Consider the following 25,120-nt stretch of genomic DNA (forward strand, 5'->3'; position numbering starts at 1 on the left):
GGAAGAGTAGGGGCGACACAGACCCCCCCCCCCCCCCCCCCCACGCACCCACTCACTAACACACATACACAACCTCACACACACGCATACACACGTACACAAATTCATACAAATGCTGAACACAACACTTATAGTGTTCCGCTCAAAAACAAAAGCAAGTCGGGCTCCAGCACGACGCCGTGTCTCATCTGCAGAGGTTCCCAGTGTCTGCCTCCTCTGTGGGCGTTGTAGTCGTAATATGGCAGTTCTGAGATCTCAGCGAAGAGTCTGCTTTGACATTTCCTTTCGTCAGGACTGCATGAAGCGAGTGGGGATGAAAAAAAGACCTCTCTCATCTCCTCCGTCTGATACCAGCCCCCTTCTCATTACCACACTCTGGGAGTCCGCTAACTCTTGCTGTTGATCTGTGGCTGAAACTTGCACAGACGAATGGAAATGTGACAAATATCTTTTTACTTGGTGAGAAAACTTATAGAGAAACTTTTTTATTGGACTTGTTCAGCCCTAGGCTGGATGGAGGTATTTTGATACTGTGTCAGGTTTGGTTCTTCCCAATAGGGGGCAGTGAAGAAGCATAAACGTTATGTCAAGTCACTGCTCATAAAACTGCCAGTGAACATGTAAATTTAATTTATGCCTGGTCTCTCAAGGGTTGCAAGGAAGCATTTCAAATATGAGAGGATAGATGACGAAAGCCAGAGTACTGCGCTCTTGAGTGAAGGTTAGTCTGATTAACTCAAGGATTTGAAATCCTCCTGCTTTTCTCCAGTCACCTTGGGTCATGTTTTAACCAGACACCAGTCATCTTTTCTCCGTTTGAAATAGCTAGAAATGGCAAACCACCAGATTGCTATTAAACATCAAATTCAATGAATTTTGGACACAAAAAAATACACTTTTGAAAGATATAGATAAAAAAATGACTAGTGCACTTTATCAGCCTCAGACTCTTGTGCTTAAAGGCACCCAGTGCAACTTTCGAGGCTTAAAAATAAACATTCAATTTCTAGTCTTTTTTACACGTAGTAAGTTTCAATAACTCCATACCATTACATACCGACATTCAAGCAGCAAAGATGAGACGTCGTTGTGTGGTGAGAACTGATAGAAAATCGATAACAACAACAATCGCCGCCATTTTCTTTATTTTTTTGTAACCTACAATAAATAAAGCAGGCTTCCAGTCAATGGAAAAATGGCTTCTCCCCACCGCAATTGTTGTTGTTTACGATTTTCTATCAGTTCTCACCACACAACCACGTCTCATCTTTGCTCCTTGAATGTCGATATGTAATGGTATGGAGTTATTGAAACTTACTACGTGTAAAAAAGACTAGAAATTGAATGTTTATTTTTCATTGAATGTACATAAAGTTGCACTGGGTGCCTTTAAAGCATGAATCAGTTAAGATAAATATATCTCTTGCCCTCACGTTAATCCCATTGCCGTTGAGTTATGTGGAATGGGGCAGTTAAATTTAATGGACCCCTGTATGAGAAGAGGGAGGGGGTGTGAAGGACTTGAAATATGCCCTGCGGACAGGCAACAGAAGTGGAGGGAGAGCATCAATCACACTCCAGAGAAACCAGAGGGGGGTCTGTGGGCAGAGAAACAGCCAGGGAGACGGTAGTCTCTTCCTGCCTTGTAATAAGCTGGGCTGGGCAGTGCCACACAGAGAGGGAGGGAGAGGATTCCATGCCCCCTTTCAGTTCTGCCAGTGTTAATTATCTGGTAATGGTCGGCACTGCCCACCTGTTGTTGCCCAAGGAGGCTTGTGGTGATTGGAAGGCTCATCGGTGCCACCCGATACGGGCTGGTTTGGGGGGGTGGGGGGGGGGGGGGGTGGTAGTGGTCATGTGTCCCGAGTTACCCGAGAGGCTTCTGCAAGGGGTGGTGGGTGAGTGACGAGGAACTGGCGGATTAAGGTGGGGGTGGCTGGGCCATGGGGGCTGAAATCTGGCTTGTAGTGTCAGTCAGTGTTCAATAACAGTCTGGCATTTGAAGACGGTTTGGTTTGAACCTTTGAGCTGGAGCCTGGAGGTGAGTTTGCAGTGCTGCATTGTGGCGACAAGCTGGGCTTAGGGGGGCTGTAGCTGTGTATCAGCCTATTGACAGGAAGCACCAGACACATACACTGTAAACATGCGGGGCATTTGTTTACTCTAATAAGCAGACTGGGTGTGGCTGTAGCATGAGCTGTTTATATACCCGCCCATAACATTTTAAAGGCAGTTTGATTTAAAGGTGGTTCCTTTCACAATGGATTTTTATGACTTGATAAGCCTGTCACAATGTGTTATGACCAGACACTGGCTGAGACTAGACATGTTGGTGGAGATTGTTGACATTTCACCCCATGGGAAACTGTTTGTCAGTGTTTAAAGAGCTTTTGATGTTTTGCATATACTGTATGCTGCTCAACTGAACCTCAGGCACTGTGGTTTAACAATAGCATTTGAAATGGATGTATTCGGAACATATCAGGAATGTGCTGCAGTGGTATGAATGTTATTGTTAATAATGTTGGCCAAAAAAGCTTTGTGTGTTTTTATTTATTTATATTAACCATATGACATTTATTATTTATGTACAAGGGACCAGGTCTAAACATAGTTTCCTGGCACACATCTGTATCTCCCTGTCGCACATGTCCCTCTCCTGTGATCGAATGGAACATGTGCTAAAATTCACAGACAGGATCACATCAGCTGTAGCTTTGTCATACAATACCATGCTTTTGCTGCGTACATTAATATTAATATTAACATTAACATTAATATCCTCTTTGTGAGTAACTTTGCTCTTGCAAGCTTTATCTTGAGTCTTGGACCAGTCATTCTTCCCAGTGACAACTGTATGATGGAATAGCCTCATCTCCCCTGTTTTTCCTTTATTGTTAGACAGACAGTAATGATTGCCTTTGGAAAAGCAAGACACACTCTATTTTCTTCCTAACAAAACTGAGTCCATTTACTGCTATGTTGCTCTTTTCCCTATATCAGATAGCAGTGTCTAAACAGCTCAGACAGATTAGGCTGTTGGCTGGTTGAGCAAACCACATCATCAGCATAAATAAATAAATAACCAAACAATTCTGATTCTAATAAATAAGAATAACTAACAATCTTTGGAAGTTAATCATTTCCAGCTACACACCAATTTCAGTGTAAATAATAGTGAATAGTGTGTAATAGTGTGTCCCCATAAATGTGTAATACAGAAACTGGGTAACAGAATCAGTACCTGAATGACCATAAGTTCAACCACCTTTCTACTACTAACATCTTTTAAGTAATAATCTGGACAGCTCTTTAGCAAACTACAGCGTTACAAGTTGTATGGACCGAAAAGCTAACAGACTTTAATCCCTCTATTGTTAGTTGCAGTTTAAATGAAAATGAGCTAATAATCAAAAGCCTTCTGCTTGTCTCTGTGCAGGTGTCTGGTGCAGTGATCCAGCCCCAGTGAGGAAGAGCGGGGGCATGGCGTGCTGTCCCAGCCTGGGTTTGCTTGGCCTGGTGCTCCAGCTGCATGTGATGGCGGTCCTGTCCCAGGCCCCGGGTTGCCCGCTGCGCTGCGACTGCGTGCCGCAGCAGAAGTCAGTGCTGTGCGCCTACAAGCGCCTGAGCAACATCCCGGACGCCATCCCCACCGACACCCGTCTGCTGGACCTCAAGGGCAACAAGCTGCGCTGGGTGGAGCATGGCGACCTGGCGGCCTACTCGCGCTTGGAGGAGCTGGACCTCAGCGAGAACAGCATCAGTGTGCTGGAGCCCAACGCCTTCTCTGACCTGCAGAGCCTGCGTGTGCTGCGGCTGCGCTCCAACCAGCTCAAGCTGGTGCCCATGGGTGCGTTCTCACGCCTGGCCAACCTCACCACACTGGACCTGAGTGACAACAAGATAGTAATCCTGCTGGACTTCACCTTTCAGGACCTGCGCAGCCTCCACAACCTGGAGGTGGGCGACAACGATTTGGTGTACGTCTCCAACAAAGCCTTCCTGGGGTTAGTGGGGCTTCTGGAGCTTACCATCGAGAGGTGCAACCTGACCTCCATCTCGGGGCAGTCGCTGTCTTACTTGCGGAGCCTGGTCACACTGCGGCTGCGTTACCTCAGCATAGCAGCTCTGGAGGAGCAGAACTTTAGGAAGCTGGGTGGGTTGCGTGGGCTGGAGATTGACCACTGGCCACTGCTGGAGTACATCTCCCCACACAGCTTCCAGGGCCTCAACCTGTCCTGGCTGTCCATCACCAACACCAACATCACCACCGTGCCCACCGGGGCGCTCCGTAACCTGGCTCACCTCAGCAGCCTCAACCTATCCTACAACCCCATCTCGGTGCTTGAGTCGTGGGCCTTGCGGGACTTGGTCCGCCTCAAGGAGCTGCACATGGTGGGGACTCGTCTTGTGCAGGTGCAGCCCTACGGTCTGGGCGGCCTGCGGCAGATCCGACTGCTCAACCTGTCTGACAACGGGCTGGTGACGCTGGAGGAGGGATCCTTCCACTCGGTCAACACGCTGGAGACGCTGCGCGTGGACGGCAACCCGCTGTCCTGCGACTGCCGCCTGCTGTGGATCCTGCAGCGCCGCAAGACGCTCAACTTCGATGGCCACTCACCAGTGTGTGCTGGGCCCGTGGAGGTGCAGGGCAAGGCGCTGAGCGGCTTCTCCGACTCAGCACTGTTTGACCACTTCACCTGCCAGCGCCCAAAGATCCGCAACCGCAAGCTGCAGCAGGTGAGTGCCCACGAGGGCCAGGTGGTGTCGTTTGCCTGCCATGCAGAGGGAGAGCCCACGCCTATTATCTTCTGGATCTCGCCGCAGCGTCGACGCATCACCACCAAGAGTGCCGGCCGTGTCACCGTACTGCCCGAGGGCACGCTGGAGATACGCTATGCCCAGATGACCGACAGTGGCACCTACATTTGCATCGCCAGCAACGCTGGTGGCAACGACACCTACTTCGCCACGCTGACGGTCAGTGGGCTGCCCCTGGACTCCACCCTGGTGGCGAACCGCACCTACTACGTCGGCGACCTGAATGACACCAACCTGAATGACACGCGCGTCTTCCTCAAGTTCACACTGGACCTCAAGACCATCCTCATCTCCACGGCCATGGGCTGCATCACCTTCCTGGGCGTGGTGCTATTCTGCTTCATAATGCTGTTCATCTGGAGCCGTGGCCGGGGGCAGCACAAGAACAACTTCTCTGTGGAGTACTCCTTCAGGAAGGTGGACGGCCCCTCAGCCAGTGGAGGCCAGGGAGCAGCCCGGAAGTTCAACATGAAAATGATCTGAGCCACAGGACACTGCAGTTACCCACATAGGTAGACAGGGTAAATGTGAAAAGCCTAACATAGCTCAAGATGCTAATATGACTATTTTCCTGCCCTGTACATTTTTGTGAATAGACTTTAGATTTAAAGGACCTCCGATTTCTAGTGGTCTCTTTTCATTTGTTGCATCATCGCCAGAGCCTCCTCCCCCACAGAAGGCTTTGATCATCACCAGCTAGAGTCAGGTTTATGATGTCAGTAAGTCACAGGTTGTTTACAGTGTCTGTTTCTTGGCCCCAGAACTACATTTGTCAACTAATATTTATAGGGTAGGATATTCTTAAGGATATGCCACTGTTATAAAAACATTTGAATACCCATGTCTAAGTGTTAATGTGAAAAAATCTCAGAAGAGGACAAAGGGATATTATCTATGATTTGCTTTAAAAAGAAACAGAATTGAGGCCTTACCTTAAGGTGAAGACTGTATCAACTCAGAGACCTGGGCTTTTTCTCCTTGAAGGACCTTTATCATTCCAGCGGAGGTAGTAGAAAGCAATCTCCATAATGCTTACGATGCATTATCACAGGGTGCTCTCTGGATGCCAAGGAATTGCCAATACTTCTCGAAAGTTCCTCCGGCATTAAATTATTTTGTAACAGAGCCCTCCTAAAAGAAAACATACTAATGTTTTACCCCTTGATCATGAAGTTAATAGACTGTTGTCCCTGGTACATCTAAAGAGATATCGATTTAACTTAGAATCTTCGCCTGGAATTTCAAAGATTTAAACTGTTCATAGGTGTGTCATTTATGACCATCATTATGCTTTACATCTTAGATGTTATGGTAACATAACTAAGAAATACTGCATTGGCCTTGAAATATGTGTGACCAAGAATTCCATTCCAGATGCAGATTTCAAGATTATGAGTATCTCTTGAGTTGGGATATGAATTTATAAGCCACACATTTAGGACTGTCAATCTGGTTAGTGTCATTTTGCTATGTATGCTGCCCAACACTGCTCAACACTGCTCAACACTGCCAAAATAGATGCCTCATTGTGACAAAAGCATCCCTCACATGCACAGCATTGTAGGAAAGACCCCCGGTCTTAAATCAAGCCAAGGAGCATGCGATGCTCCAGACATCTCTCTCTTTTTCACACACATACACACACACACACACACACACACACACACACACACACACACACACACACACACACACACACACACACACACGCAGAGAGAGAGAGAGAGAGAGAGAGAGAGAGAGACAAACACACACAAACACACACACACACAGAGACACACACACACACAGTCACATAAACACACCTTTCAAGCACATCCTCTTAGAAAATGAATGTGTTTAATTGGGGAAATATAGCTCTGCTAGTGTCCAGACAGGTATCCTCGAGCCCCTCTCACATACCCAGCAGTAAGTGGAACCTTGCCGTGTGATGCCAACATGTCTGGTATCTAAAAAGATGTACAGAATTGTGTACCTCTTAACATGAATTTTGTACATATGGCTATTGTGAGTGAGTGTACAGATTTTGACATTCTGTTGTGACTGTGTTTGAACTGCTAAAATATTAAATGTTTTACTTTCAGTGGTTTATTACCAAATGGTTCTTTTGTGAAAGTTTTGATAGGATCCTACAGCTGATTTTTCTTTTGTAAATCTAGTTGCCGCAAGACTTCGACTGCCCTCAGACCTAGTGGTACAGGCAGTATATGACCACTATGACCACTCAAGCAGGCATCGTTTGGAGTAGTTTTAAAAACAGTTGGCTACTCATTAAAATTCACACAGGAACCAAATTACATGGAAATAAAGGAATTCTTTCAGTCCTAATTAAAGCTTCTTTCGTCTTTGTTGTCTTTTGCATTCTAACCATAAAGTGAGTGCCATACCACATACTTCCTTCAAAGCCATCAAGCTCAAAGCAAGTCATGTTGTTATCAAGGGTACTGTGAAACTCTCTTCACCCCATAAAAAGGTCCCAGATCCTCTGTATTGTGACATAATTATAAAACAAGTAGCAGTAGGAATACATGTTCAGATGTATTTGTTGAATGAGTCTCTTGTGATGTCACTAGAAAAACAAATTACAATAATAGAAGCGCCCCCTTACTCTGTAGGAAGACATACTATACATACTATAGTAAATATTGCAGGTGTAAGTGAAACAATATTACCACTAAAGGAAGTATTATGCAGTTGGTTGTATAGGCCATACAGGTAAACTGTACATCTACTGCCATCTCTTGGCTAACGGTGGAATTGTAGCTGTGGTTCTATAACGTTTTGGCCACTTAAACCCTTTGTGGCCAAACTATCCTTAAATATACTGTAATGTTGTTTTCCTATTCCTCGGCCAACTATCCACGAAGTGCAGTCCACTCCTGCTGTAACAAGAACACACAGCTTAGCCATGGGAAACTACCATAGCCAGTCTTTAGCACCAAAGCTGTGTGGCGTACTCTCTTCAAAGTCTTCTAACCAGTGTTAACCTCACCAACAGGGGAAATGACTCATGTTTTGAGGACAAGAAAAATAACCGCTAATTGTGATGGAAATATTTTAATAAAATGTTTTTAAATGATCATCATCATCATCATCTTCTTCTTTTCGTCATCATTTTTTAAGTTTGATTAAATAACAATACAACAACACAATAGAAAGTAAAACCTCCACAACCTCATTGTTTCATAATGCACACATATCCATAATACCAGTAAATACCCCTCAGATATGTTTCATTTAATTTGTTACCCATTTATTCTCCTAAATGCTCCTCTAAGGCAGGTAAAGCCACTGCAAACTTAGGGCTCGAGCTTACAGGTGTTAATAGGATGGTGTTGGCTCTAGAGTTTTCAGTTTGTCACATTACATTACAACAAAATTAAGTATTATAGGGCCAACTTAAAAGGATGAGTAACCCTGCTTCATAAGACGGACGTACATTTCATAAACATGCTATGGAATATGTCATACACAACATGACAGCTGATGTCCAGTGACTTGACAATGTCATGTTACTATTGTCGGTAATTGTCATGACATCCCTCCGAAATTGTATATGCCATAAGAGCCTATTGTCACATCTCATAACTCTGTCATAGAATCATGCAGTCATGTCAATGACTAGTTATGATAACATGACACTTTTCCATCACAGTGATTGGTATAACTATTTATGACAGCATCTGTCATGACAAGATTATAACATGGTTATGTTATTCTTATTAAGCAGGGTTAAAGTAAAGTTGAAAGTAACCATTTTCCTCTGCTAGCTCATCAAAACTATTATTGTCCGTAAGAATCGTGTGCCTTCATCACACAAGAACATTCCGTTTCACATCCAACCTTTCTGAAAAACATCTTCAAATTCAGATCAATTCACATAGATTGTTTATACAGTTTATACTCTAAACTGATTAACAGTTCAAACACAAGATTTTTTTTTTCCGCAGAACAAATTAGAATCAAGAATAAAATGACTGCCCCCCACCACCACCACCACCTTTGTGACTGCTCTTCCTATTAAATGTATGCCCGTACTTCAAACAATTACTGCAACTGCTACTGAAGGTAAAACACATGCTCATTCATATAATACACACAGAGAGCTAAACAGAACCTTACTAGACCCACAAGGTATTGTTAACAAACTTTCCCTCTCAGTTGCCTTTGAGAAATCAGTGTCAGTGAGGAAATCAGTGAGGAATCAGTTCCAGTTGCTTACACCATGTGTGACCTTGTAACCTTTTGTAGTGTTTCCTAAGCTTTTGTCTGACAAATCTGCCTACAACATCAGATGTAAGTGAGGTGTTGTATTGGCAGTTTTATACCAGATATTGGAATTACTCACAATTAGGCAGACTGGATATGGGGTGGAGGATTATTGATTTTTGGTAAAACTTCACCTTTGAATTGATACCAATCAAAAAACCGGGATAGAGGGGCTCAGTGAATCGCGTCTGCACTCGGTGGAGGAGGCTCATTGTGTCAGACACACTGAAGTAGGCCAGCGTGCCTGCCCTGTAATCTACATACACTCCTATTTTAGCGGAACCGGAAACTGGGACGGGGAATTCAATTTTTTCATGACTGTGCTTGAACGAGTACTTGGCGGGAGAACAACGCAAGCTCCAAGACTGATGGGTAGAGCCAAACTTGGACTCCCTCCCGATCCCTTTCCTGCTTATGCTTTTGTAGGCGACCGCCAGACCCACCCCGCTCTCCCCACTCCACTCCACCTCCCAGTAGCAGCGCCCGGTTATGCCCTCCTTGCACAGTACCTGTGCAGGATGCAGGAACCTATCTGGATGGTTCGGGTAGCACTGGAACTTTATGGTGTTCGAAGCCTCCTTGCATCCCTCCGATAAACAGAGGCAATTGTTGGCTGTGTTCAGATCCATTGTAAAATTGCTGCAGTCTGTTGGAGATAGTATAAGCACATAAAAAACAATACGCTTTCATGTAAGCAAATCATCAATACATAGTTCAATGAACAACTCATTCAATATACTGTACAGTTCTGCACCAAAGGATGTACATACAGACAGCTTTTCAGAAATGTTCTACTCATTGTAGAAGTAAATGTAGACTCACTTTGTAAGAATTCATCGCTGGTTCGTGGTTCTGCGATGAGTTGCACATATGTCGCTGCCGGGGGGAAAAGCAGAGTTAGATGCATAAACAAACGTGCACACATGTTGCATATACAGCAAATAGGAGTGCCCCTTGTCCTTCTCTGAATGGGAATAGTGGCAAGCGTTCACACGTACTTTTATGTTTCAAAATAGGCATCTAGTATCTACTGGCAGGTGGGACAAGAGATGAGATCAAGAAAAAATTGTCATACCAATTCCAGACAATTTCCCTATTTCCTCTCGGCAAAAACTGTCAATTTTTTCTTGTAGATAAGAGATAGTCTTCTTCATGTCTTCCAAAGGTTTGCTTTGGTGAACAGGGATGAATGGGATGTTTTCTGGCCCAGCAGTTGCATGGATAGTTTGGAAACTCTAATGAGTGAGACATTTGAGACAGAATTAATGAACAAATTAGTAAAGAACTCGTGGAACCCCTCCAGTGATGCATTCAACCAAAGGGATTCATTCTAAAGAGTTCCCCTGCGGATGAAAGCCCCTTGTATGTTGGTGACCACATGGTTGGGAATGTTACCTGAAGGAAGGTGACATGGTCCTCTGTTTCCGAAAGCATGGCAAGCTCAGCATCCCTCTTCCTTAGCTCGGCGATCTCCTTCTCCAGCTGCTCCTGGAGACTTTCAGCCAGGCCTACCTCGGTACTCTCCTGGGCTCTGATCAACTCCTTCACCTCCGACCGCCTTCTCTCTATGGAGAAGATGAGCAAGGAGAACATCCTCTCGCTCTCCTCTACCGCCACCTGGGCAGAGTGCTGTAGGGAGACGGGACAAAAGGGAAGCCCATTGGAAACCCACTCCTCAGGTCTTACCTGCTCAGCTCACACAAGGAGCCAAGTCACGTTCACCCACTATAGAACAGACATCCATCCTTTTTGTAGGGGATTTTTAAGAAAGGAAGCTTAAAGTGATATTTGCATAGATTCAAAGTAAATTTACAACCACATACCAACAAGTCTATGAAAAAATGAGTGTTTCCGTTGTAAAGTATATTTCAAGGACTAATGATCAGTATATGGAACTCTAAGATCCTTTGTCTCTCCCCGCCCCTCATGCAGAGCTTGTTTCTTACCAATATCCTGAAGGCTCAATCCCTGATTTTTAACTTTCGCATAGAAAGGGAGCTCAAAGGGAGCTTCTCCCTGACTGACAAACTTGAGGTCTAAATGGGCCGCAGGCAGCTGCTGTCTTTCCCTTTATTGGGTCTCACCTTGAGAGTTTCCATGGATTCCTTCAGCACCTGCAGCTCTTTCTCTCTCTCTTGAATCCTCTGCTGGTATACCTCCTGGGTCTTCCCAAACTCCTTCTGTGGGCGTGGGAATAAGTCACAAAAATAGTTTTTTGTAAAAAGTTAAGTGGCATGGTGGAGTTCTCATCCCATTCCTATTTATTGGCTGTGTTTACATATAAAAAGATCAGAAAATTCTCCAAGAATTTTTCATTCACTTTTACCCATGGTACCCATGTATTCTAAACTTTATCAACTTCAATCTTCAAAGACTTCATGATTTTCTGCACACACCTGGCAAGTTTTCGTCATGAAACATTCTAGCACAATTGCTATTGGCCATGCCAGCCACAAGGGATTAGCTTTCGTTGGAGAGCATACAAAACCCTTAGGGTTTCCAATGTGGTTCAACAAGTTTCCAGACTTAATAATTACACTTATGTCGGCTATTTCGCACAGTGCAAACTTTAATTTCAGTCTTTATTTATGAACCAGAATTTAGTCGTGTAGGCTGTTTACTGAAGAATACATTTGGTAAGCAAAGTGAATCTGTTGGCCAAAACCTGTTTTTTTGGTTTTATTGGTCTGACCTTTTCATTTAGTTTTTCTCAAGGCAGAAGTGAACTGACACATTCTCTGACACTGCCTATCATTATATTATTTGCAATTAACAGATTATGTAAGACTCACCTGTTTCTCTGCCCTTTCTACTGCAACTGCGACTATGTCATGGCCTTTGTGTCCATCCATTGCACACTGCATGCAGATTAACATTTGCTCAGTGCAACAGAACACCTCCAGGAGTTTATCGTGAGGAGCACAGATCTGCTCCTCCAGCTTTGTGGTAGCCGCCACCAGCTTGTGCTTCTTAAGACGAGGCACCTCGAAGTGAGGCTGGAGGTGAGAGTCGCAGAACGAGGCCAAGCATGCGAGACAGGACTTGGTAGCTTTCTGTTTCTTCCCGATGCAGAAGTCACACGATACGTCATCAGGTCCAGCATAACAGATGTCAACTGAAGGTTCTTCTGGAACATCTAGAGGATCTTCTGCCATCTTCAGTTTCTCCACCATTTCTGCCAGTATGGTGTTGCGCCCAAGGTGTGGCATCGAGTCAAAGGTATGCCGGCACTGTGGACAGCTGTACGCATTATCCTGACCACCTGTTTTCCAGCAGTCAGCAATACAGCTCATACAGTAGCTGTGTCCACAGGGAATAGTCACTGGGTCCTTGAGAAGGTCCAGACAAATTTGACAGCTAAGCTGGTTCTGAATGACCGCAAAACTGCCCTCTGCCATTTTCACTGTAAAGACACAGACACTCTCATAGAATCAAGTGAGGCAGTGAGCTGCAAAAGAGGAGTTTTTCTCACGCAGAAATGGGTGTGATAATTAAGGTAGGAATGGCTTAAGTCCCCTCGGAGTGAGTTGAAGATGACGTAAAACTGGTTTGCACCATGAAACCAGAATGGCCTGCAGTCATTGGAGGGTGGGGAACATTTTCTGGAACACTGCGTGCAGGCAAGAAAGTGATAATATCTGACACAGGAATTTCTCTGAAAAGATTACTGATGCTGAAATTCTCAGTCTGTGTTTAAAAGTTCTTTATTAATTACCAACTTGCAAGATTTTCTTGAGGATTAGCAAGAGATCAAAACGCTATGTATTAAGGCCAAGGGTATGTTTATTGTGGCTACGTCTATGCTGTGTGATTTTTTTTTAACAACAAAAAAGGATTTTAAATAAATGTCTTTAATCACAAAACAGGTTATCCATTCCAGTTCCAACAAACCCCCCCTTCTACAGTCCACCTCTTTTTACATCAAGACAGAAAACAGAGCAATGCAGTGTTTTGCCACTGAATCATTTCTCCATGAGACTTTGTGTTGTTTGCTGGTTAATTCCAAACCAGATTTTAGTGCCTAGTATTCAGGTCTAGTGTAGACGTACTCATCAAAGTTTTCTTCAGCATTCCAACAATTCTGCAGGATTAGACAGATCCATCCCACGTGAGAGTTTGTGAACAAGTCTGTGAATGTCATCTCTGACTAGAGGCAATTTTTGCTACCCACCGACCAAACCGGCACATTTATACCGCCATATTTGATTGACAGTGACAAGAAAGGACCCAAACGAAGGTGAGGATGTCAAAAGAACAGAGAACATTCTAGATACTTTAACCCTGTCAGATAGGTAGTATAGATACACCATATAGCATAGCTGTGTTGACGGAACAGAAGCTTATTTTACATTTATTCATTTGACAGCTGTGTTTACCCAAAGTCTCTCACACTACATACCTAAAAACACATCCCTCTGTCCCTCCCTCCTCTTCCTCTCTTTTTTTCTGCCCATCAAGCAGAGCTTGTTTCTTACCAATATCCTGAAGGCTCAATCCCTGATTTTCAACTTTCGCATAATCCACTGGGGCGGCGGACACCCTGAAGGGTGGGGTGTCGGGTGTGTGAATGAGGTTTTACCAATGATGCATTACGTACAAAGATGCATTACATGGACTTATTTTGGAGATGTTTGTGAAATAAACATTTTAAAGGTTAACAGTTCCCTGTGTATTTTTTTATCATAGAGATTTTAGTCTGGATCACCTAATAACATAGTGTTAACCTTTATCAAGGATGAAGACCAAAAGGCTTTTTGGAAGATGGTAGGGCTGGTCTTCAGAGTGTTAAGTATACAGCAGACACTAATTCAAAAATGCTGATGAATAATGGAATAACAACACACTGGTCCCTTTACAAGCACTGCATTCAAATATAAATATAGGAGCACAACACACTCCCCAAGCATCACCTTTTGCATCTTCCTAATAAGCACACCATCCATCCAAAAAACAATATTAATTTGTAGAATGCCACTGCTTAAAAACCTAACAACAGCAACAATAACAAAACGGTATCATCACAAAACATAGGCTATCTCAAGCTATAAATCCCAAGTAATGAGTTTCCTTTTTGGGTTGTAAATTAAAGTACAGGTTTTGCTGGGGTTATTGTGATGTGTCTTTGTGTAGGGAATAATCACATGTTTAACCTATTTAGCCTTGGAAGCTTTTCCACGCCAGCTCCCATCTCCAGGCAAAACCCATGCGATGTAAGCAGTTGCAGACAGATAGGTTGCTATTTGTCCTCTGGTGGGGCTTGGGTCAGCTGATTAATCACAATTTCTTGGTCGGGCAGGGTCTTCTGAAATGGTCAGTGCTGAATTTTCCTCAGCCGATGGAATTGATGACAACAAGGTTGAGCACAGTGTGAGCGAAGAGGAAGTCAGCGAAGGCCCGCTCAGGAGATAGAAAGGAAATCCCTTTTTTCTGAGGATTGATCTGTAAACAAACTAAGCGAGGAAATGAAGATGATCGAATAAATTGTCAAGTATTATCCTACACTAAATGGACTTTTTAAGTATTTATCAACTTTTCACATCACATCATCACTTTACAACAAAAAAGACAGCACATATTTTACTTTTAATGACACCTCAGCAAACTCAAAAGAAATGTCTGGCCTTGGAAAAATGACAGAACTCTGGACAAGCTGACCTGACTCTTTCTTCGACTAATGATTATAAATGTCAGGTAAGGCAATAATTGTGGAAACATTGCTACACAGCCCTGACTGTTTTTAATCATTCTTGGTAATGTGAAATTGATACATCATGTTGTTGATGATACAAATGTTAATTGAAGCAAGATAATACACCAACTACCTAACATTACAACTGATAGGAGGACAGTCTGGAAAACTACTGTATGAGAAAATAAGTATAAGGTCAAATTGCGGCAAATGTAAAGTAATTTACCTGCTAGAATAAAGTATCCGACGCAAGATATGAAGCCAGAAAGAAAGCTTTTGAACGGGAAACTGCCGACCAGCAAGCAGTAAAGGCACGAGCTACATGCAAAATATACAGCTGTCAACAACTTTTAGTTTATTAGAGGTAGCACCCCTATACTCCTCCAAAAGACGAGAAATGACGGATACCACAGAGTTACGGGTACCACATGCCACATGTTTTATTGTAAAAGTTGACGTCCAAAGAACACGAATTGGGGCAAACAGAGGAAAGAGAGGAAAATGATATACAGTCGCAGGAATATGACGTATCCTTGGATGTGCAGCTCAAAAATTCTCCCGGGTCATGCAGCAACGCTTTTTCGTAAACAATCCTCCATGACATGTCTCCACCACAGAAATTGAAGATAATTTGACGGTTTTCACAAGTTAAAAGTAGAGGGAATGCTTACCTGCGTTTATATGTTGTACTACTGTATGAATGCGTGTAAATCTTATACTGGCGCAGTAATCATCAATCAAAACAATATATCGCCGACCTTCTGAAATCAGCTGTTACAAAACATGCCAATAACACTACAACACAGGAGTGAGCCACAACAGAGCATAGTGTGACATCGTATTGGTGTTTTGTGGCACGTCTTGAATATGCAGGACGAATCGGATTCAAGGTTAGTTTTTCATTGCACGAAAGGATAAAAACGATGTCGTTTTAATAATTTACACAACTTTAGCTTAATCTAGCTAAAATCATGAACGTCAGTAGGCTACTCAGTAAAGAAAATATTATTTCAAAGTAGTACAATTGCAGCGAATTTCCTTTAATGCATGCCCTTCGTCTTGCTTAAATGTGTAACATAAAATATACGTGAGACGTAATGTAGTGTCTTGAACCAACAAAGACATTGGTTTTTGGTGATCAGATATGTTTGTGTGGGTGAGTGGCTGGGGGTGGCGTCAAAATCCCTGTTAATCGTTTAGCCTATATAAAAACATGATTCTACTGGTATTTAAAAAAAGTGCAATCTTTTTCAGATCAGTGTCAAAATGGACCTGGTGGTCCTCATGGTGCCCAACTTCTGTGCATCAGCTGAGAAATGCTGAGACAAAGATCCTCGACTGTGAGTATCCTACACATCTTGGAGGTGGTGTAGGCGTATAAGTTTGGCTGAGGTCACCAATGTAAAGTGATACTGTTTTCTACACCTGGAAAAACAACCCCCCTGTGCCGTCTATCAAATTTAAATGTGTGTGGAATAAAAGCCCCTGAGGGGGGCGCTGTAATCTTTGTGTCTTACCTACACATGCACAGGTGTGCAGAATGACCTGTGGGCCCGCTATGTCTCCCTGCCTACTCAAGACAAAATCTGGACAGTATCAGTGACTCACAAGGCTCCCCAAGATCTGCCGAAGCCTGGTACTAGCCTGTCCTTCTTTGTTAATTTCGCTATGAGTCAGGATCTTTCTGTAATTTATGTTATAAACTAATATAGAACATTAGTCCATTTTACAAAAAACAAGTTCCCATGATTGATGAATTCCTTTGGATTTGATGATAGGAAATTGAAAGTTTGATTGGAAATATAAGTTATTCCTGTACTCAGCATAACTCAATGAAATCATGTGTTTCCTCAGCCTCTCGGACACCATTGGTGATGGTGCATGGGCTATGTGGCGGTGTGGGCTTGTGGATCCGTAACCTGGACCCTCTGTGTCGATCTCGTCCTGTTTTGGTTTTTGACCTGCTGGGTTTTGGCCGCAGTTCCCACCCCCGCTTCCCCTCAGACCCCTCACAGGCTGAGCAGCTCTCCGTCAACTCCATAGAACATTGGAGGCGGGCCTTGGGTCTGGAAAGCATGATACTGTTGGGTCACAGTCTGGGTGGCTACCTGGCAACATCTTACGCCATTCAACATCCAGAGAGGTAAGAGGAAAATAAGTTTACACGGTTAACAGTTATCAACAATGTTTACAATTATAGTTATCAACATGGTTTACAATTACAGTGATCAGTCTTTGAGAGTTATGCAGTGTGATATAGCTTATGGTGCTGCCTATTTTACAGTAAGGTAAAGTAAGGACTACATGCGTTGGGCAAACATGAAACTCTACTCCAGCAAAGTCTCAAGTACTCAAGTCACATGTCAAAATACAATTTCTAGTTGTGCCACCATGGCAAGCATAAGACTTGACTGGACAGTACCTCCAGTTAAGAAGTAGTATCTGTGCCAATGCATTTCCCATTTAGGGTGAAGCACCTCATCTTGGTGGACCCTTGGGGGTTTGAGCACATACCCGAGGATGGGAGCACGGCTTCAATGAGGCCTGGATGCCCTTATTGGGTGGAGGCCCTCATCTCTGTGGCCTCCCTCTTTAACCCGCTGGCAGGAATGAGAGCTGCAGGCCCCTTGGGTATGTAGGCCTATGATAGAAAGATGGTGTTTTTTTGTGTGGGTGCATGTAGATATCCTTATCTTTGTCTGAACACCTGTGTTCCAGTCATTCCATTAATTTGTGCTTGCAGGGTACATGATAGTTGGTACAAATTGGGATTCTGTATGTAATTCTTCATAGGAAGGTTTGAATAAATGTGTCCTCTTTCTCTTTCCACAGGGCCAAAGCTTATGCATAGATTCAGGCCTGACATTAAGAGCAAGTTTGAAGACATGTTTGATGACGAGACTATGACACAGTACCTATATCACTGCAATGCCCAAAAGCCAAGGTAGGCCAGACAATACTGGAAGTTCACATCTTTTTAAGCCTTCATAGTTCCTGAACAATACTGCAAAATCACTTTGTTTTACTCAAACAATTAGAAGCAAACTCTATCTTTCATAATACAGATATTCACATAGATTATTCAAAATCCATGCACTTGATAGGGCAGTTAGTTTGTCTGTATTTTAGTGGGCATTACATCGTTATCTCTTTTCTCTCTTCTCCAGTGGAGAGGTCGGTTTCATGGTAATGTCTGAGTCACTGGTTTGGGCTAAGCGTCCAATGTTGGAGCGGGTTCACCTCCTGCCTCCTGGCCTCCCAGTGACCCTGGTCTATGGAGGGCGCTCATGGATGGACAGTAAGACGGGTGACAAGGTGGCGAAGCAGAGACCCACCAGCTACACACACACGATGGTAAGACACAGGCTCCTGTTTCGAGATCTTTAGAAGAATGTTTTGTGAGAAAGGTGAGCGTTGGATATCTGAATGTCTAAAATTGAGAACATATCAAAAAAATAAATAAAGCAGAGGGATGATGTCAGATACCTTGTGTGTGTGTGTGTGTGTGTGTGTGTGTGTGTGTGTGTGTGTGTGTGTGTGAGAGAGAGAGAGAGAGAGAGAGAGGAATAGACATACAGAGGAGACATATGGAAAAACTGAGAGCTATACAGTGCCCTCCACAATTATTGGCACCCTAAGTGAATACGGGCAAAACAGGCTATGAAAAAATGTTTGCTGTTTATCCTCTTGGTCTTTCACTCAAAATATTCACAAGATTCATGCCTTTTCATTGAAGTAAAATTATAGAAAGAATCTTTTTTTTTTTTACATTAAATAAAATCTATTTCTCCAAAACATGGGTGCCGCAATTATTGGCACCCCTAGAAAATCTTATAATTAAAATCGAACTGAAGTATATTACCAGTCATGTTTTACATTTTTAAGTTCACCTGTTTGATTAGGAACTCTTAAGCGGTCAACCATGACTTCCTGTTTCACTCGGGTATAAATATGAGGTGACAGGCCAAATACCCTTAGTCATTCATCAAGATAGGAAAAACAAAAGAACACAGTGTCGAAGTGCGACAAAATGTTGTTGAGCTGCAGAATTCCGGAAAAGGATATAAGAAAAATATCTTAACAGTTGAAAACGGTGGCGGATCTTTGATGTCGTGGGGCTGTTTTTCTTCCAAAGGCCCTCAACATCTTGTTAGGATACATGGTATCATGGACTCCATCAAATACCAGCAGATATTAATTGAAAACCTAACAGCCCACTCTAGGAAGCTTAAAATGGGCCGTGGTTGGACCTTCCAGCAGGACAAGGATCCGAAGCACCCCTCAAAATCAACACAAAAATGGTTCACCTACCGCAGAAAAGTCCCCCGACCTAAACCCCATAGAAAATCTGAGGAAAGAGCTGAAGCCAAGTCTACAAGCGTTGACATAAGAATCTGAAGGATCTTGAGAGATTCTGTATGTAGGAATGGTCTCAGATCCCGTGCCATTTGTTCACCAGCCTCATCTCGCATTATAGGAGAAGACTCAGAGCTGTTATCTTGGCAAAAGGAGGCTGCTCAAAACATTCCATTAAGGGGTGCCAATAATTGTGGCACACCTGTTTTGGAGAATAATATTTATTTAACGTCAAAAAAAGTTTTTCTTCACAAGATTTTATTAAATGTAAAAAAAAGATTCTTTCTATAATTTTACTTCAATGAAAAGGTACGATTTTTGTGAATATTTTGAGTGAAAGACCAAGAGGATAAACAGCAAAAACATATTTTTTCAAAGCCTGTTTTGGTCACATTAACTAAGGGTGCCAATAATTGTGGAGGGCACTGTAAGTAGTTTATACTAAAGTGTGTATGTGTGTGACAGAGCTGGTGTATGTGTGTGTGTGTGTGTGTGTGTGTGTGTGTGTGTGTGTGTGTGTGTGTGTGAGAGAGTGAGAGAAAGAGAGAAAGAGAGAAACATCCATAAATTCAAGCAGTCCATACAAATGTACGAGTGACAGTTAATTGTACAACCTGTTTAAAAAGAATAGCAGTCATTTCCTGCTCTGTGCCATTTTCACTATCTCCTTGTCTTAGGTGGTGAAAGGTGCAGCACATCATGTCTATGCGGATCAGTCTGAAGAGTTTAACAGATTGGTTCAGAGTATCTGTGACAGTGTGGTGGATTAAGTGCCTGTGAGTGTGTGTGTGTGTGTGTGTGTGTGTGTGTGTGTGTGTGTGTGTGTGTGTGTGTGTGTGTGTGTGTGTGTGTGGGTCATATATTTCCCTTGCCTAACATGAATTCTCCTGAACTGCCAAATATTATTTATCTTTTTAATAAAGTGAATGTATCAGTGTGCCGTCTCCCCTTAAATACCTAAAAAGAGCCAACCAGGCGATGTACTAGTGTTATTGTACATTGTGACTTGACATTGTGTTGATGTCTGAGGATGGCGATGTCTCACCAACAACATGAGTTGAGTTAGGGCACCTCTTTTGCTATTTCAGTTCTATGATAGTCTACATAATATGAATGATGCGTGTCGTTTTTGTTGTCGATTGGTTTTGCATATGCAACAGATTTTGAACAATTCCCGTTCCTGCCCTTATAATAATGTGGGAATCCCAGCACACCTTGTGGGGTTGTTGGGTGCCACAATCCGGACCAACTTTGGTTGCAATGACCGTGCTGCAAATGGCAACGTGGTTTTTGACCATAGATCCTGGCATCTGTCAAGAGCACAGAATAGAACCAAGTAGAGGTAGTTATAGCATATCAAATAAAAAAGCACCAAAAGCAGTTAAGTGACTTCATTATCCATATCACTTTGTTAACTATTGAGTGTTAGTAAAAAAGGAGGTAAATTATTTGACCACCAATTCCTGTAAGTCAGTTGAATGTTTATGAACTAATGAGTTTTGGAAGCTTTGCACATTAAGTGATGTGCCTTTGTGCCAGGTGCCATCACACAACTGTTTCGTGGACTGGTACCGATGGGGGACTTTCATAAAAAAACATGCCTCCATGGACAAAAATGTAAATAGTTAAAAAAATAAATGTAAATAGTCATTGTTTTCCTATTTGTGTGATTTGAGTAGATGAAAAAGAGAGTATGTGTCTTGCCTCTTACTCAGTACTAGTGTATGATTAGGTAATTTTACAATATTAAAGTATCATGGCTGATATTCATCTAGAGGTTGTCAGGGGTGTAAATACATCACAAACAGTGAATATAGCACTTTTTTTGTTCACATATTTCAGGAGTTTTGGGCACTTTGGATAGGCCAAAAGGACACTTTTTGGAGAGGTCACCCATCATTCCTCTTCCAACTTGAATAACTTGGGATGGGATTTGAGTACCAATTTTTTTCAGGTGATGAACCTCTTGACTTGCGAGGGACTGCAGGCAGATGCTGAAAGAGAAGTGCTTAAAGACATTGAAAATGTGATCGGCACAATATACTCCGACATCCTGATATCTGGCTATGAGCCAACCCTTCTCAAAGGCTCTGATGGTGATGATGTCATTGGGCCTCATTTATAAAACGTTGCGTAGAAACCATCCTACATTTTGTCTAAGACATTTCCTGAAATGAGCGTAAGTGAGATCCACAGTAAACAGACGTACACACAAAAAACACGTATACGCCAATCCTTCTGTTATAAATCACAAATGGTAGTGAAATTGTGCGCAACTGAATCTCCGCCCTCAAAACGCCCCTATTTAATCTAATCAGCATATTATTAATGCACAAACAGAGCGCATCCTCAATGCACAAACTCTCTGTGACATTGGCAAGCAAGAAAGAAACATGTAAACAGAAGAATTAAAGTGAGGCTGACATCGACGTTCTGCTGATGGAAGAGCAGATGCGGGCCAAAACATCGTTAGAAAACCTGTCTGGTGGCGTAATGGCAAAAGCAAAGTATGTGACATGTAGAAGGCACGTCTCCGAAGCACCAGCTGCCGCAACTGTCGCACGAGCAGCACCAGAAGGTGCATCTGCGGCAGCAGCACCTGCTGCTCCAGCATCGGAGTCTCGCCGGCCATCGCCACCTTCCCTTAGGCATGCCTTTGCTGTGCTCCACTACCAACCGCGCACGGGCATGTGCTATATTAAAGTGGTCTTCCTAGGCTGTTTGAGTGTGCGCAATCTGGATGAAAATACATTGGAACCCTGTTTTACGCAGGAAATCCTCTTACACATTTTGCTGTACCTGCAGCACTGTATGGAAATCTAATAAATTACGGGCATATAAAGTGATAATACTGCGAAGAACATCGGGCAAAATTCTGCTAAATGAATTCCAATTTCTCATCGGAACGTTCCTGTAGCCAGGAATCCAAGAACAGACAAAACCTGAACGTGTATGGCCTGGTTGCATCTGGTGCGCCTAGACGAGAGGCTATTTGGGCACAACGCTCTCGACAAGCTGTAGGCCTACCTGCTTATCAGCCATACATCATCCTGTGTCAAAAAGTGTGCGCGATCACGAAAAAACCCTTTCTCTCCTTATTGCGCAGTTGGCAATATCCTCTAACAACGCCAATGCAGATATATCTCCTAATGAAAACTAAGCCACTATTAGACTTTCTATAGGCTATAGATTGAGCCAAATGTTTTACACTTGTGAAATAAAAACGGAATACCTATTAGACGTGAATCTCATTCATGTGTGAATTGTTCTAATAGTTTAATTGATTTTATTGAGCGAAACATAAGCCATAATGGTGACGGTGGTGCACGATGATGATAATGAAACTCAGTGGCGGCGCCAGAGATTTTTTTCTGGTGGTGCTATGGGGGTGCTCGGCGTTTTACTGAGGGTGCTATGAAATTAGGGTGATAGCATATGAGTCTCATTTTTCTCTACTACAACACCTCCCCACCATATCGTCACATATGTTTACACGTTTGATCTCTAACGCGTCTTTGGGGTACATAAAAAGCGTCATTCAAATCGATCGTATTATTATTATCATTAGGCTACTTCTGACGGACGCGCACAAAGCCTCGTTCATCTCCGACGGTCAAAATGGATGCAGCATGTTATAGATAACGTAATCCCAAATACTTCACTTACTTCAGTGTGTAGATTAAAGTTTGCGCCAGATGACTAACAGGTCACCACTACCATGTGCGACCAATTAAACTAAACATACCAAGTTCAATACACTTCTAACTAAAGACGGCAGATTAGAATATCAGATAGAATTAACTTAAACAGGCAAAGAGTCAGAAATGCTTTCAAAAAGGGTATATTATTTTAAGTCACAATCAAAAAAAACATGAATGAGACCAAACAGTAGGCACTCAAACCCACAATAATAAGAGATCAAAAAGTGCACACAAAACTATGCTTAAAACATCCCTTAATTGTTTCCTAATCATTTCTGCCATTACATTGATGATCTCATTCTGCACGTCATGGTGCACATACTTTGCATTTGACGGGCTGTTATCTAACTTTTTCTGAACGGTTTTATCAAATTTTCCATTACCCCTGTTTGCTGAATCCTCATCTTCAATGTGGCCTCGCTGTGAGATCCCCTGACAAGCAGTGTAGCGCGCGCTTTCCACAACATTTTTGTAATATTGGTCTTTTCGGACCATCCTGGGCATGAAGCACTCCACTACTTGGAACTTTTTCAGGGATGCCTGAACTCTGACCCCCTTTCATGCTTGAATCCTTCCTTGGAAACCACGCATGTGAAAGCAAAGCTCTAAAGAACCGAACCGACTGTGAAATGCGAAATGTTTTACACTTGTGAAATTAAAACGGAATACCTATTAGACGTGAATCTCATTCATGTGTGAATTGTTCTAATAGTTTAATTGATTTTATTGAGCGAAAGATTAGCCCTAATGGTGACGGTGGTGCACGATGATGATAATGAAACTGCGTGTCGGCGCTTTGAGTTCTAAATTCGTGCAGTACTCCAGTATTGCCACAAGGAAATGTACTTACACGAACTAAAACCAGACGTCCTTTTCTACGTCTAAGACGGTTTTTATAAATCTGTACTTAGACGTGGATTTGATCGCACGCACAGTCTAAGATCAATTCTGTGCGTAAGTACGTTTTATAAATGAGGCCCATTGTGTCTGTTGTAGGGGAGGATTGCTTGATTGGAGGGGAGGGTAAAGACATTTACTTGTTGATATCTCAACATGGTGTGCTCACCATTGACAACTGCTCAGAGGATACGGCCACAGACATCTTATACCTGCGCTTCCTATCTATGTACAGTTTTCTGCTCGCAGACATCTGATTGGTTGTCTCTGACTTTCCAGGAATCTAGCAGTTCAGTTGTAGAGGTCAGGTTAATTGAATGGCATAACAATACTCACAAAAGTGGCCACTTGACCCTGATCCTGGAAGAGGGAGTAAAATCTGTGGAGGACCTACAAAACACATGTCAACAAGAGACTGTGAATGACTGGTTTAGTATGAACAATCTTCTTTTAATTATTCCATTCATATTTTTGGCGCTGCTTCTAGCACTTTTTACTTATCGATACTGCTTCAGCTGTCTCTGACCTCAACTATTTTTCAGCTGATGATTTGCCTGTGTTGATTCAGTGACGAGGTAACATTAGCCACTCAACAGGCTCCAGATAACAGCTAATGGGGTAACACAACCTAGCCCATTGGGCATAACATAACATAGGGCACTAAGGTTAATAGTTGAGCAACCTCGTTGTGTGGGAAGTGTACACGATAGAATACATTTAGAGACACTGTTCAAGACTTAAGAATGTATTAATCAAGTGCCTTGTTTAATAATAACCTTGTATGAATCATGTGCTTATGTAATCAAGAACATGGCTTTTATGTGTTTCTGTGTTTGTGTAACTAAGAAGGGTCAAACTGTACAATATGAAACTCTGACTTTAATCTAGTATGTATGTGTGTTAATCATATGCATTTGTTTGCAGAAACATGACTTTTCTGTTTCTGTATCTCTTTGATTTTTAAGTGCTGACGGTTCTAAATCTGCGTATGTGCTTAAAAGTATACCTTATGTGTGTGTCTGTGTAAGCAAGGACTGACCCGAACAACTTGTAGGCCTTCATTATTTGCTCTGCTGTTGCGTGACTGCAAAAAGCATAGTAAGATGACCTCGGACGTCAGAGACCCACCACATGGTTTTCCCTCCGGACAAAGTGTTTTGGTGTCAGAGAACGCTAACTTCTTTCTATATAAACCTTGTGTAATATTTTTTTATTTAGCTTCTCTCTCGTCTGCTGCAGTCTGGAAGAGAGCCTGGGCGCTTGCTCTCTTTTTTTCTAGAGTGGGCCGTGCCTCTCTCTGGCCTGCCAGGATGTGGGTGAGCCAGACAAGCTTGTTGTTGTTGAATAAATATGCTTATATACAACTCCGGAGTCCTGAGGTAACATG

General features: G+C 42.8%; 4 protein-coding genes across 4 annotated transcripts; 2 read left to right on the forward strand and 2 right to left on the reverse strand.

The window, feature by feature from the left end:
* Positions 1-3,483: 3,483 nt before the first annotated feature.
* On the forward strand, positions 3,484-5,304 carry lingo3a (leucine rich repeat and Ig domain containing 3a; the record flags this gene model as incomplete). Its single annotated transcript, XM_080833378.1, has 1 exon — positions 3,484-5,304. One exon carries the CDS (start codon positions 3,484-3,486, stop codon positions 5,302-5,304), a length of 1,821 nt encoding a protein of 606 aa, XP_080689504.1.
* Positions 5,305-9,161: 3,857 nt separating this feature from the next.
* Positions 9,162-12,488, reverse strand: LOC308382734 (E3 ubiquitin/ISG15 ligase TRIM25-like; the record flags this gene model as incomplete). Its single annotated transcript, XM_080860262.1, has 5 exons — positions 9,162-9,677; positions 9,913-9,966; positions 10,486-10,719; positions 11,175-11,270; positions 11,883-12,488. 5 exons carry the CDS (start codon positions 12,486-12,488, stop codon positions 9,162-9,164), a joined length of 1,506 nt encoding a protein of 501 aa, XP_080716388.1.
* Positions 12,489-14,418: 1,930 nt separating this feature from the next.
* LOC308382735 (dolichyl-diphosphooligosaccharide--protein glycosyltransferase subunit DAD1-like) lies at positions 14,419-15,209 on the reverse strand (the record flags this gene model as incomplete). Its single annotated transcript, XM_080860263.1, has 3 exons — positions 14,419-14,540; positions 15,006-15,097; positions 15,205-15,209. The coding sequence occupies 3 exons, from the start codon at positions 15,207-15,209 to the stop codon at positions 14,419-14,421; spliced, it is 219 nt and encodes a 72-aa protein (XP_080716389.1).
* A 148-nt stretch (positions 15,210-15,357) lies between these two features.
* LOC308381780 ((Lyso)-N-acylphosphatidylethanolamine lipase-like) lies at positions 15,358-20,072 on the forward strand. The gene is made up of 8 exons (XM_080859368.1): positions 15,358-15,669; positions 16,034-16,119; positions 16,311-16,415; positions 16,634-16,922; positions 17,247-17,410; positions 17,612-17,723; positions 17,947-18,133; positions 19,813-20,072. The coding sequence occupies exons 1-8, from the start codon at positions 15,647-15,649 to the stop codon at positions 19,903-19,905; spliced, it is 1,059 nt and encodes a 352-aa protein (XP_080715494.1). The 5' UTR covers positions 15,358-15,646; the 3' UTR covers positions 19,906-20,072.
* Positions 20,073-25,120: the final 5,048 nt, after the last annotated feature.

This window comes from Sprattus sprattus, assembly GCF_963457725.1.
Source record: "Sprattus sprattus genome assembly, chromosome: 2".
NCBI lineage: Eukaryota > Metazoa > Chordata > Actinopteri > Clupeiformes > Clupeidae > Sprattus > Sprattus sprattus.